Raw genomic sequence first — 12,294 nt, 5'->3', positions numbered from 1 at the left:
TACCACGTCAAACCGGGTCGAGCCCCCACCCAGTCACCTGGGAAATCACACACTGTCCTCTGGGCAGCCCCAAAAGTCCATACTTCCCCTTGGCAAGAACAGAGTCTGAGCGTAGAAAGTAAACCTTGTAATCAAAGGAAGGAAGGAACACAGCACTGGTTTGGGAAGAGTGCAAAGAGAATTTAAGAACACACTGAGCTGAACCCACTCCGGAGTACGTGGGGCGTGTCTTTTGCCTCTCCCTTCTTGCTTTCCCTCGCCCCACCGCCCATCATAGTTGCACTGTCCATCTCTTGGTTGTGGGGCTCAGCCAGTCCCCTCGGCTGGCTCCTGTCGCCGACCCACCACGGGATTGACTGCTCTCTTCTACTGCTCTCACTGCCTGGGGGCTCCCTCCACTGTCACTTATAGTGAGACTCAGCTGCCAGTGATCTCAGCTCTCAGCCCATGGGAGACCCCCCTGCCCACACAGGAGCACTGGTCTTGCTCCAAGTCCTGGGGCTCTTGCTGGATAAATGGATGCAACCAAAAGTCCTTGTTCTACAACAAAACAAAACCACTCCAGACAGAGCCACTAATTCTACCCTTTAACGGTGAGAGCAGCCCTTCAACCCACCTCATCCAACCTTAAAATCAAGACCCTCACCCTCCCTGTTTGCTCTTACCCGCCTCTACCAGCCGTACGCCACCTTTCTTCAGTTCTCTTTACCTAAGGGTGACTCTTCCTCAGACCAGGCTAAGCACAGCTCTGCTGCCATTTGTTCATACCGCAGGAGGACAACATTTCATTACCCCTGCAGGCACCTCTAAAGTGATTTGTAACCCAACACCAGCCAGACTGAGCATTTCCCATCATGCTCAGCCCCTAGGTGTGCTTCTGCAGACACAGTACACACATGCTGAGCACCTGATTGTACTCATGCAATACAGAGCCCATGCAAATAAAGGGCCCCCCTCTCAGCTGGCTGAATAGGGGAGGGCCACTCAGACCTTGCTTACCTCTTTGATTGAAATTGCCCATCTCCGGGCAGGTATTTGACAACCTCCCTGCCATATATATCGCCAGCTGCTTCCTCGCTGCTCTGCAGATCGTTCACTGCAGCAAAAACCGGGCACCATGTGGGCACCCCTGCTCCTCTGCCTGCTGTCCGCTCTTCTGGCCACAGGTGAGTCCCCGTCCGTCCCCGGGCACAGGGAGCCGGGCACTGGATGGGGTGACAATTCAGCCAGGGAACGGTCCCCTTTCGATGATGGATTCTTGGGTCAGGAGAGAATTTCTGCCAGAACTCCTGGGTTCTCTCCCAGGCTTTCAAAGCGAGGAGAGGTCTGAAAGCCAGGACTCCTGGCTTGTATCTCCAACTCTGGGTGGGGCGTGGGGTGTAGTGGACTAGGGTGTGGGGCTGGAAGCCAGGACTCCTGGGTTTTATGCCTGATTTTGGGAGGAGAGTGGGCTCTGGTGGGTAGGAGCAGAAATGGCCACAAATCAGTACTCCTGGGTTCTATCTCCAACGCTGAGTGGGGAGCAGGGGAGGATGGCAGCCAGGACTCCTGGGTTCTGTCCCTGACTCTGCAGTAGGGAGGGGGGTGAAATGGGTGGGAGTCGCTTTGCTCTATATTTGGTTCTGACCCTGAATCTGACACATCCTCTTTCTGCCTCAGTCTCATGGTGTCATTTGGAGGAGGCAGGAGGGCGTTGCCCCAAGCTTGATGCTCCAGGCTGGGCTGGGATATGTCCCCCCATGCACAGCCCCGATGGCCTGACTGGAGCTGCCCCCCCAAATGCTGACATCAAGTACACCTATTTATTAGATGGGGATATTGGTTTCCTCTCACTTAGGGCCATGGTGTGTGTGTGGGGGGGGGGGGGGCGGGGGGCAGAAGGAGGAGGTGATGAAGTGGAGAAATTCTTAATGTTTACTCTGAATACTGTGTTTGTGCCTCAGTTTCCCCATGTGTTACTCATGTATTTCGGTGATGGGACAAGGGTGTGTGATCATTGCAGAGATCACTAGAGGGCAGATGGACCTTCTCCAGCCACACGTACACAGATCTAGCCATGACTGCTGCCCTGGCCCACCCAGTTGAAACAGGTTGTGGCAAGTGGAGACCAAGAGGCGTTGCCACCTTGCCCAGGAAGGAGATGAAGGACTGGGGAGGGGCGAGGGGATGGCTCTGAGGGGCTGCTCGGAGGGAAGAGCCAATGCCACGTGGAGGGTTCAAGCAGAGCCGAAGGATGGGGCTCCTCAGGTGGTCGCTGACATAACTCCTAAGTAAGCTGCTAGCAAAGTCTTCCCACGCCGTGATCCTGAGAGCTAATAACCCTTCTGACGCCCACGCTGCCTGTGAATCGCTCCTGACTGCAGGACGGGTGCATGGTCCCTTTGGGGTGTGGAAGAGCTCCCCATGGTCTCATACAAGGGGGTTCTGGTGGAGCAGGGGTGCTGGATCCTCGGAGGCCAGCGTCAGGAGGCGGCTGCACTGGTGTATGGGGCCCCGAGGGCCAGACTCTGAAGCACAAGGGTCCTGACTGGCTTCATCCCTAGTGGTTCTAGAAAACGGTTCCTGGGAAACTCCGTCACAGGGGAGCTGAGGTTGAAGTGATGTTTCTGGATGAAAGCTTGAACAAAACAAAGTGCACCAATTAGTTCTTTCTTTCTTCAATTAAAACTGTCTGTTTATGACGGGTCCCCCCAGGGGACAGCCTGGCACTGGGGTACCTTGCACCCCCTTCACACTCCATCCGGGGATGTCCCGCACAGTGCCTGGCTAGTGACAAGCAGTGACCCCTCCGTGCGCTGTGATGTCTCAGCACAACGGCAGGTGGTGCCCCACGCCCAGCTAGATGGCACGACTGCTCTCAGAGCCACTCCCAAATCTCACCCAGAAGGGCACCAGCTGGTCTGAGCCAGCTCTGTGCATGCACCCCGAAGTTGCCCTGTCCTGCCCTGGTCAGGAGTCTGTGCTGTAGATGTGTTACCCCGTCCGCTCCCCTGAGTGTGGGAAGAAGACACGCCAACTTTTGTTGACTGAGCAGCAATTTTGCAAACACTTCAGTGAAACCCACTGTTTTAATTAAGACTATCAAACAGGTTTATTAACTACAGAAAGGTGGACTTTATGCACGTATAAGGGGCAGGCATAGGAAAGCCATGGAGGGAAGCAGGGGCTGACATCGGGGTCTCACTCCCCGCACTGATGAAAACACCTCTGCTGAGTTGGGCTGGGGGGTCTGGGAGACACCTGCTGTCTCTGCCCCAACTTCTGCCTCTGGATTGGTTATATGCGGCTGCTGTCTGAACTTAAAGAGACAGCGTGTGACACACTCACTGTCCCCAGTGTAGGAGAGTAAAGAGTTAAAAGCTGGACAAGTGGTCAGGTGTAAGCTCCAGGGAATGGGGTCACGGCAGGGCAAACCTTGTTTCTGTTAATTGGTGTGAATTTTAGTTAGAGTCTGTTCTCTCTCTTCTCCTCCCTTCCTGGCCATCTGCGCAGGGAATGAGGCTAACAAATATCTATTCTACCTCCTGCACAAGGCATTTGGTGGGAAGAAAGCGTTATCTTCCTTCCCCCCGGCATGCCTTTACTTCAAAGAATGTTAGTGTAAAATGTATAGGTTTTAAGGTGATGTGCCTGCCCTCTGTGCAATAATCCTGTAAACAACAAACAGGGGCGGGTATAATTGTATTCATTGTGTAGTTGTTAATATTCATTTTATAGCTGTCAGTGTAACCAAATCAGGGTCTACGGGAGTTGCTGGCAATGTGTACATTTACAGACCATTATGGACAAAAGAAATGTAAAGTAACCCCCTCGTTGCTCACTCACGGCGTCGAGGTGGAACGATCAGGCAATAAATGTTTCCATCTCCCCAATCCACCCCCGGGACAACCTGTTTGGTTATTTGTAACACCCAGCACACACTCTGTCTGTGTCTCTCTCTCACACACTCACTCCCTGTCGCACACTCTTCCCCCCCACCACTTCTCTCGGCTTCTTGTGCATGTGTTCAGCTATGTCCGTTTGGCTGACCAGGCCGTGGGACGGCAGCTGTCAAAGTCGCAGTATGCCCCGGAACATCAGAACCCAGAAACCTTCATTCTGTGACGCTGTGCCCACCCCGTGGGGCCTCACCAACCCTTCCCGAAGCAGCCTGCCTGCAGCTGGACAGTGGCTCAGCTACCCACAGGGCACTGCTGCCTGTGTGGGTGCAAGAGCTGCCCGTGTGAATGACTCCACTGGCACGAGGTGCACAGTGTGGACGTGCGACAGCGGGTTTACTCCCCGCGCTGGCTGAACGGCCCCGTCACTTGTGTCGCCAGCACCCTGCAGTGCAGACACGGCCGGAGTGCTCCAGTGTGAATCCTGCTGCTTTCAGGGCGGATGGGGAGGGGAAAGGACACAGCCGGCAGCCTCTGTTCCTGATTTGATCTCTTCAGACCATGGGGCCAGTAGACACGTCACGTGAGTCCTGGCACGTCCAGGTGGGCCCTGCTGAGTCACCAGCTTGCTCAGTCCCTCCCGTGCGAGTCTTGGGCCATGGGTGTTGTATTGTAAATCCTCCGTTTACAGCTCCTCAGCTGTCGAGCTCCTCCTGGGCAGGGCTCCCTCCTCTGCTCTTACTAACAAACTTAGAACATACTGTAATGGGAGCAAAATCTTACACCTGGACACACAGCAGCGAGATGCCTATTGTGACAGCAGTCTGGCCGTTAGCAGATTACGACCGTTCATTAGATATCGCACGTGCCCTGTTCAATATGTCTGGTTATAGCCATAGGGAGCGATCAATGTGTGGTTCACACTCTTTGGTTCAGGGCACAGGGTGTCACAATGTTTCCTTCGTGCATTTAAATTCTCCCTACATCTGAACTCCATCGTGGCTGGGCTAACGTTACTCTGCACTGAGTAGGAATTTTTCCTTCCTCCAGGGAGCGCTCTGCTCTGTGAAGTGTGTGAGTCCAAAGGGAAATCGTGCTCCGGCCCCCTGCAGCCGTGCAGCCCCTTAGAAGGGACTTGTGTAATGGGCGTGGCAGAGTTCAATCTCGGTGAGTGAAACTAGATTCCTACCAAGTATAGATGGCATTGTCGTCCCTGCGCCAAGGATAGAACTCAGGAGACGTGGCTTCCAGGCCCCCACCCCCTCTGCTCTAACCTGGTAGACACCCCTCCCCTTATGGAGACAGATCTGCTCAGTTTGGAAAGATATCGTCAGCTGGGGGTGGGATGAGATGGGGAATGGGAGTGGGTGTCTGGGGGACTGGACTGGCTAGAAGAGAGGGTTCTCTTGGGGGTGGGGATGGGCTGGATGGGTGGATGGATACCGAGCGGGTTGGATGGAGCAGCTGGGGGAGGCGACACTGTGGATCTCAGAGGTGATTCTCTGTTTCCCTCCCACAGGGGCAAACCCTTTCACCTACACGGCTAAGTCGTGCCTGGAGCCTAAGAACTGTAATCCCGGCCCTTTCAGCATGACCTTCGCACCCAATTTCACGGTGGAGGTGAACTTCTCCTGCTGTGCCACCGACGGCTGCAATGCTGGGACCATTCCAGGTGTGTCTGCAGCATATCTAGACCCTAGCTCCCACATGCCATCCTCCCACTCTAACTGCTAGACCCCACGCCCCCAGACTCCCCACCCCCAGCTGACTGCATGTCTCTGCTTGTTGTTCTCAGTGCCAGCCGTGAACCTCGTCCCCAACGGCCGGCAGTGCCCATCATGCTACGCCAAGGGAGCAGATCGCTGCAAGGACATGAAGCCCTTACCCTGCACCGGCGCCGAGGATCATTGTGTTGAGATCACTGGGACATTAATAATGGGTAATTCCCCCAGGTCGGGGTGCGATATGGGGCACAGTCAGAGCCTCAGTGAGGTAGAACCCAATCGTCCTGGCCCAAAGACCTCCTGCTCCGACCCACTAGACTCCACTCCCTGCCCAGAGCCGGGCGCAATCCTGCTTCGATGGGAGTGTGCGAGAAGCATCATGGGAGCTGGGGGCAGATGTGGGAGCCCGCGATCACGTCTCTCTCTCCCCATCCAGGTGACATCGTCCTGACGAAGGCTGCGGCTGGATGCGGCTCCCCTGGCTCCTGCAACCTGGCCGTAGGGGTGAAGAAGTACGTGCAGGGCGTGGTGGAAACGCTGAGCCGGGCCATGTGCTACCCAGCACCCCGGGCCGGTGGGGGCCTCAGAGAGACCTGAGCCAGCACCTGGTGTCCTCCCCTTCTCCTGTTCATGGGGGTGCCCCTGGCCAGCAGCTGCTGCTTCTCTTTGGGGAGGGGATTGTGGTTTCCTTCTGTGAATTGTTGGCTGAATAAAGCATGTGTTGGGGAAAAGAGGCTAGTTCCTTAAATCTTTTCTGTTCACAAGAGATACTGGCAGGGAGAGAACCCAGAAGTCCTGGCTCCGAGGCCCTCTGATCTAACCACTAGACCCCTCGTATCCCAGAGCTGGGAATAGAACCCAGGAATCCTGGCTCCCCTCTGCCATGCTCTAATCACTAGATCCCCCGTCCCAGACAGAGGCGTAGCCAGAACTGACATTTTGGCAGGGCCTGTGGTTGACAGGGGTGGGCACAAGCCTAGTGTCACAAGCAAGACAGAGGCTGATAAAAATGTGGGGTTAATTGCTTAAAATGTGATTGGCTGAGCCTGCTTTCAAAGTGTGTGTGTGTGTGGGGGGGGGGGCAGGCAATGACCCACCCAGGCCCACCCGTTGCTACGCCACTGCTCCCAGAATTGGGGACAGAACCCAGGAGTCCTGGCTCCTAGCTAGGTTTAGCACTGGGAAGCTCACCAAGGAGCAGATGATTGCATGGCTGGTAGAGATAGACCAGTCCGAGAAACAAGTGCCAGCCCCCAGCTGGGCTTCCGTGGGGCCTGCGAATAGTGGTGGGGAAGGGACAGTCAGGGTGGCAGCCGGGGGTCCCACAAACCCAGTTCGCTGGTCAGCAGGGGGGCACAGGGACAGAGGCGTGCCAAGAGCCCAAAGGTGCGGTCCCAGGAGGTGGAGGAGTCTAGGACTTATCCCGGCCGGCGTGAGAGTGTCACCGTAGGGTGGGTCGACCCAGAGTCAGGGATCTTCCCAGTGACCGCTGGTGCCGGGAGAAAGCACTGGCTGGGAAGTCCGATCCAGCCTGGGTTTCTCTACCCCACTGCATCGGAACTGGAGCTGAGAGTGAAGGAGCTGGGAACCCCGGGGGCATGCCAGGGGAGAGTCAGGTTCACCCGGAGGTGGAAGAGAAGCCGACGGGGATGGGCTGCACCTTCTCCAGGGGCGCTCAGAGAACTGATCTGTAATCACAGCCACACAGAGGACAGCACCCACAGATGAAGGAAGCGCTGGCCAGAGAGACCCTCGAAGGGAGAACTTGGTGAGGGGCAGACAGCCGGTAATGCGGGCCCAGAGAGCGGGCTGTGCGTTTGTCACCCAGCCAGCTGGCCAGGGGGAGCGTGGCTGATGGGTTCCCCTCCATGCCCAGAGGGTACGTCTTCAGGTTCCCTTACAGCCTCAGGATCCTCTGGTCCCCAGCGGGAGCGGCAGGGTGCTTAATGGGGAGACGTTAACTCACGGTTCTGGGACCGAGAGCCCTTGTCTGTGTGGGGCAGCCCCAGCGGCTGCTGCGGGTCTGTGTGACTTGGGGGGAAGGGTCCCAGGCTGAGGCCCTTCTCCCTGCCCATGGCTCAGGTGCATGTGCGGCACTGAAGGGACCAGGGTGGCTGGCAGCTGGGGAAATGACTGGAAGCGGGGGATGGTCCTCCTATTGTGGGGAACTTTCCCGGCTCATACGCTGCCCCGGTGGAGTTGGCTGGCGACAGGATCTGCGTCCTCGCCACTGCTCCTTTTCCCCAGAGGCCGGCCTGACCACGATGGGTCCCCTCACACTCTCCTGCATGGTGGGGTCCCCGTAACCCCGACAAGGCTCGACCCCTCAACCTTGTCACTTAGGGCAGGGGCTGGGGTGTTCGCACTCCGGGGGCTGTCTGCACCGGGCGCTGCCCTGCCCCACTGATCGATGTGTGTGGTGCAAAGCAAACCCCATTTATTAAACAGTGATCAATGAGAAAATAACGAAAAGAGGAGAATGGTTGAAGGCAAACACCCAGCGCCGGCCCTGGCCCAGGGGCCCCACCCAGCGTCTCTGGGGTGCGAGGGACGTTCACAGTCTATGTCTCACACGTCGCAGCCCCCTGCGCTGCACTGCAGGGAGGCTGGGTCGGACACTTGCTCTGGCAGTGGCCATGTGCCCCCAGTGTCGCCCCCATCGGGGACACGATCCCCCTCCCAGTCCAGGCCGCGCGGCCTCTGGGTTGGGGGCGTCTCCCTGCGCTGGGCCCTGCCCAGGGTCCCCCTCGCTCTGCTCAGCTGCTCGCTGCACCCGGCTCCGGTCCCGCCCCACCCAGATCAGTTCGGCTCAGCTCGGCTCGGCTCCCTGGCCTGGCTTCTCCCCTCCCAGCCCGGCTGCTCTGTCCTTAGCTCGCCCGGCTCTGCCCAGGCAGCTGCAGTTCATGTGCAGGATGGGACCCGCCTGCCCTCCTGGCTCCCTCATTGTCCTGCCCGCCCTGTCAATCAGGCTGACCTGGAGCGTTGGCCTCTCCCCACTGGCTCTGGGGGCTGTCTGTCTCAGGGACCTGCTTCCTCATCCACCCTCCCCCTTTGGTCCTGGGAGCTGCCAACCAAGAACCCCACTCAGTGGCAGCGAGGGGCGAATAGTCCCCTTACGCCGGCGAAGAGTCGCTGCTGCTGGGAGATCGGGGGGGGGGGGGGGGCTGGCTCCCTCTGGGTGTGTGGGTCCCGAGGGCCTGGATCATGGGGGCTCCCCATGGGGGCCCACTATGAGAGACAGGCGTGCTGACGGCTCAGAAGTGCGGTGCTGGGACCACAGAGCATAACCCCAGAGAGCGCATGCGACCCTCGTGGGGGCTGTCACACAGGGGCTGTCCTCCCAGGGGCCGTGAGGAGCCGAGAGAGCACGGGCCTCCGAGTCTGTGACGGGGGCGACGGACAATCCCAGGAGGTGTGCGGACGCAGGGCTGGCCTTGGGTCTGGGCGGGTTGAGTTTTGTTTGCATTTACATTTTATGGAGTTTATATTAAACATTATTTTTGCAGTTTATAATTGTGACCCGTCCGTGCCCAGGGCAGCCACCTGAAAATGCCAAGGTCAGGGCAGGCTGTGAATGGAGAGCAGATTCTCCCAGCACTGGTGGGTGACACTGAAGTCAGACTTCCCAACCAGCCACAAACAGCGCTGCTGATTCCCAGACTGGTTACCAAGAAGTCAAAATACAAATACACACAGCCCCTTTACTGCATTTCAATCATTGGCTCCCAATCAGCCACTGGGTCCAGTACAGAGACCAGTTATTTAACGCTCTGCTCTGTACCAGAAAGGTTTCTCCTGACCCCAAAGGGTCAGCCACAGCACCAGAGCAATATAAGTTTGGATCTTACCCAACATACCACGCTGCCTGCCAATCCTTTAGTAACTAAAACTAAAAGTTTATTATAAAAGGCAAGAAATAAACTATAAGAGATGTGAAATGACTAAAGCAATCAGACACATACACATGATTGAAAGTCCAGATACATCAGTTTTCTAGAAGAATTGTGGAGTTGCAGGCTGGTACAGTCCCTCTGGTGCACACCCAGTACCTGGCTGGGTCTCAGTCCTTTGTTTCACAGCTTCAGTAGATGGGTTGATCCAGAGGTAGGTGATGACTGAAAGACAAACTAGTGACTGAAGATAAAATGGATCCCGGGCAGCTGCCTTTTATGTCCTTTGACCTTTGCCATGGTGCTTGTGGAATTTTACAGGAACCAAAATGGAGTTCAATGTCACATGAGTAAGTCCTGGTGACTCATTAGGTATATCTCTGGCTTCTCCCCCTGGGCCCCTTGCACCTGTGGATCTCTTAATGGGCCATTAAACAGGCTATTTTTCTACAGCCATCCTGTATGGGGTGTAACCCAGACACAGCACAATTTGAAATACGGACATATCAAACACATCCATAACTTCCATTACACACATAACACATGAACATAAACATCATCATCTTACTTAGCACATTACAGCCTTTCTAACAGCACCTGGCCTGGCATATCTCACATGGATTACTATGATTTTGACATATTGGTGTCAAATAACGTAATGAATGCCTCGCCCCAATCCAGCCAGCTTGACAATAATTTCTTGCATTCAGATCGTTATTGGAGAAATGTTATTGATTATTCCAATTGTCCGGGACTTCCCCCGATCACCACGAGCTTTCAGAGGTAATGCCCAATGGCTCTGCAATCACATCAGCCAATGACCTCAGCACCCTGGGATGCACTGCATCCGGCCCATGGACTTGTGCATGTCCAGCTTCTCTAAATAGTCCGGAACCTGTTCTTTCAGCACTGAGGGATGTTCACCTCCTTCCCATTCTGTGCTGCCCAGTGCAGTAGTCTGGAAGCTAACCTTGTCTTTCAAGACAGAGGCAAAGAAAACATTGAGTACTTCAGCTTTTTCCATATTGTAGAATCGTAGAAGTTTAGGGTTGGAAGGGACCTCAGGAGATATCTAGTCCAACCCCCTGCTCAAAGCAGGACAAAGCCCGACTAATTCATCCCAGCCAGGGTTTTATTAAGATGGGCCTTAAAGACCTAAGGATTAAGATTCCACCACCTCCCTTGGTAATCCATCCCAGTGCTTTCCCACCCTCCTATGGAAAAATATTTTCCTAATAATCGACTTAGACGTCCCTGTGACATGCTATACCACATGTACAGCTGCATGGTGTGATTTGTGTGTCATTCATGTTCACCCTTATAGTGTAAATGTGTACTCTCTAAGGCAAAGTGTGACATGGAAGGTGTTTTTCGAATGCTCATGACACAGTGAACACTATTGTTATGGTAGCATGTTTCCCGCAATGTCACATATACATAGTTATGAACCTCTGGTATTTCATATTCCCCAAATGTGTGTCTCCCATGGCTAGAATAGATACAGGGACACACAAAGAAAAGTGAGGGTTCACATCTTGCGAAGGCATGCATACAAGAAGAATCGACTGGCCTGAGCACCTGATCAGGCGATGCTCATTTTACTCATGTGGAGGAAATCATGCCCATTTCCGGACATGGCCGATCACCCGACCCCAGGGGGTGATGAGAGAACATGTTAAAGACAGAGGCATGTTTGTCTGTGGAGCTCTTCCATGGAATCAATTTATGAAGCAACAGCGAGCCACTGACAGAGTGTCCATGGGGTGGGGAGGGACGGGGGATGATTGAAAAGGAGTCAGCCAGCCTGTTCTGAGCATGAATTGAGACTATCGGGCTATTCAAGAGTTGAGTTTCGTTTAGGATGCTTCTTGTCTTTTAATTCATTGTGATCAAACCTTGATTCATATTTTTCTGGCTTATAATCATTTAAAATCTGGCTGTAATCAATAAACTTATGTATTTCTTTTATCTAAGGCTGGGCCTGTGGGTTGAGTGTGTGCAGATACTTGTCTTACAGTGACAAAGCCGGTGCATATCAATGTCTTTGATAAACTGATGGACAAATGTAATGAGCTTGCATTGTGCAGTGTACAGCACTGAACTCTGTAAAACGGCAGTTCCCAGGATTGCCTCTGGAGCTGTGGGTGTTTGCTTTGGATCAATCCCAGAAGCAGCTGGCAGGAGAGCTCCTTCACTAGGCCAGGGACCGATTACTCACAGAAGGCTGAGCGTGAGCTGACGAAGAAGTGGGTGGTTGACACAGCAAAGCAGCGTAAGTCAAGGCACAGGAGTGAGGAATCAGAGTGACACAGCTACACACCAATCAGATTGCAGGGGAGAACGTCACACACTCCAACTGCCACTTGAAACCATTGTTCTGCCACCACTGCGAACAGCCTAGCTCCATCCTGACTTGACCTCCCTTCAGATAGTTGAAGGCCATGAAAATGTCATCTCCCCCATTCTGCAAGGGGCCCACACTTTCCATAACCTTCTTCTTGTTGCTAACATACCTGTAGAAACGCTTCTTGTTCCCCTTCACGTCCCTGGCTAGCTGCAACTCCAGCTGTGTTCGGCCTTCCTGATTTCACTCCTGCGTGCTTGAGCAGTATTTTTATACTCCTCCCTAGTCATCTGTCCAAGCTCCCACTTCTTGGAAGCTTCTTTTTTGTGTTTAGCTTCAACAAAGACTTCTTCCTTAAGCCAAGCTGGTCGCCTGCCATATTTGCTATTCTGTCTGCAGATCAGGATAGTTTGTTCCTATCCCCTCAAAAAGGTTTCTTTCAAGTAGAGCCAGCTCTC

General features: G+C 54.5%; 1 protein-coding gene across 1 annotated transcript; it reads left to right on the top strand.

Moving 5' to 3' along the window:
- The first annotated feature begins 5,452 nt into the window (after positions 1–5,452).
- Positions 5,453–6,255, top strand: LOC137149967 (phospholipase A2 inhibitor and Ly6/PLAUR domain-containing protein-like). The gene is made up of 3 exons (XM_067543620.1): positions 5,453–5,550; positions 5,674–5,817; positions 6,039–6,255. The coding sequence occupies exons 1-3, from the start codon at positions 5,469–5,471 to the stop codon at positions 6,197–6,199; spliced, it is 387 nt and encodes a 128-aa protein (XP_067399721.1). The 5' UTR covers positions 5,453–5,468; the 3' UTR covers positions 6,200–6,255.
- Positions 6,256–12,294: the final 6,039 nt, after the last annotated feature.

The sequence above is a fragment of the Emydura macquarii genome, unplaced genomic scaffold (assembly GCF_026122565.2).
Source record: "Emydura macquarii macquarii isolate MOO-44397 ecotype Brisbane River unplaced genomic scaffold, CSIRO-AGI_Emac_v2 contig_931, whole genome shotgun sequence".
In the NCBI taxonomy this organism is placed as follows: Eukaryota; Metazoa; Chordata; order Testudines; family Chelidae; genus Emydura; species Emydura macquarii.
This window is presented reverse-complemented; position numbering and strand designations above follow the sequence as displayed.

What these genes read in the sequence shown, in the direction of transcription:
- LOC137149967 (XM_067543620.1), top strand. Translation starts at nt 5,469, where the DNA reads ATGACCTTCGCACCCAATTTCACGGTGGAGGTGAACTTCTCCTGCTGT. An exon ending in CAATGCTGGGACCATTCCAG is followed by an intron (nt 5,551 to 5,673) that starts GTGTGTCTGCAG and finishes TGTTGTTCTCAG; the next exon opens with TGCCAGCCGTGAACCTCGTC. An exon ending in CACTGGGACATTAATAATGG is followed by an intron (nt 5,818 to 6,038) that starts GTAATTCCCCCA and finishes CTCCCCATCCAG; the next exon opens with GTGACATCGTCCTGACGAAG.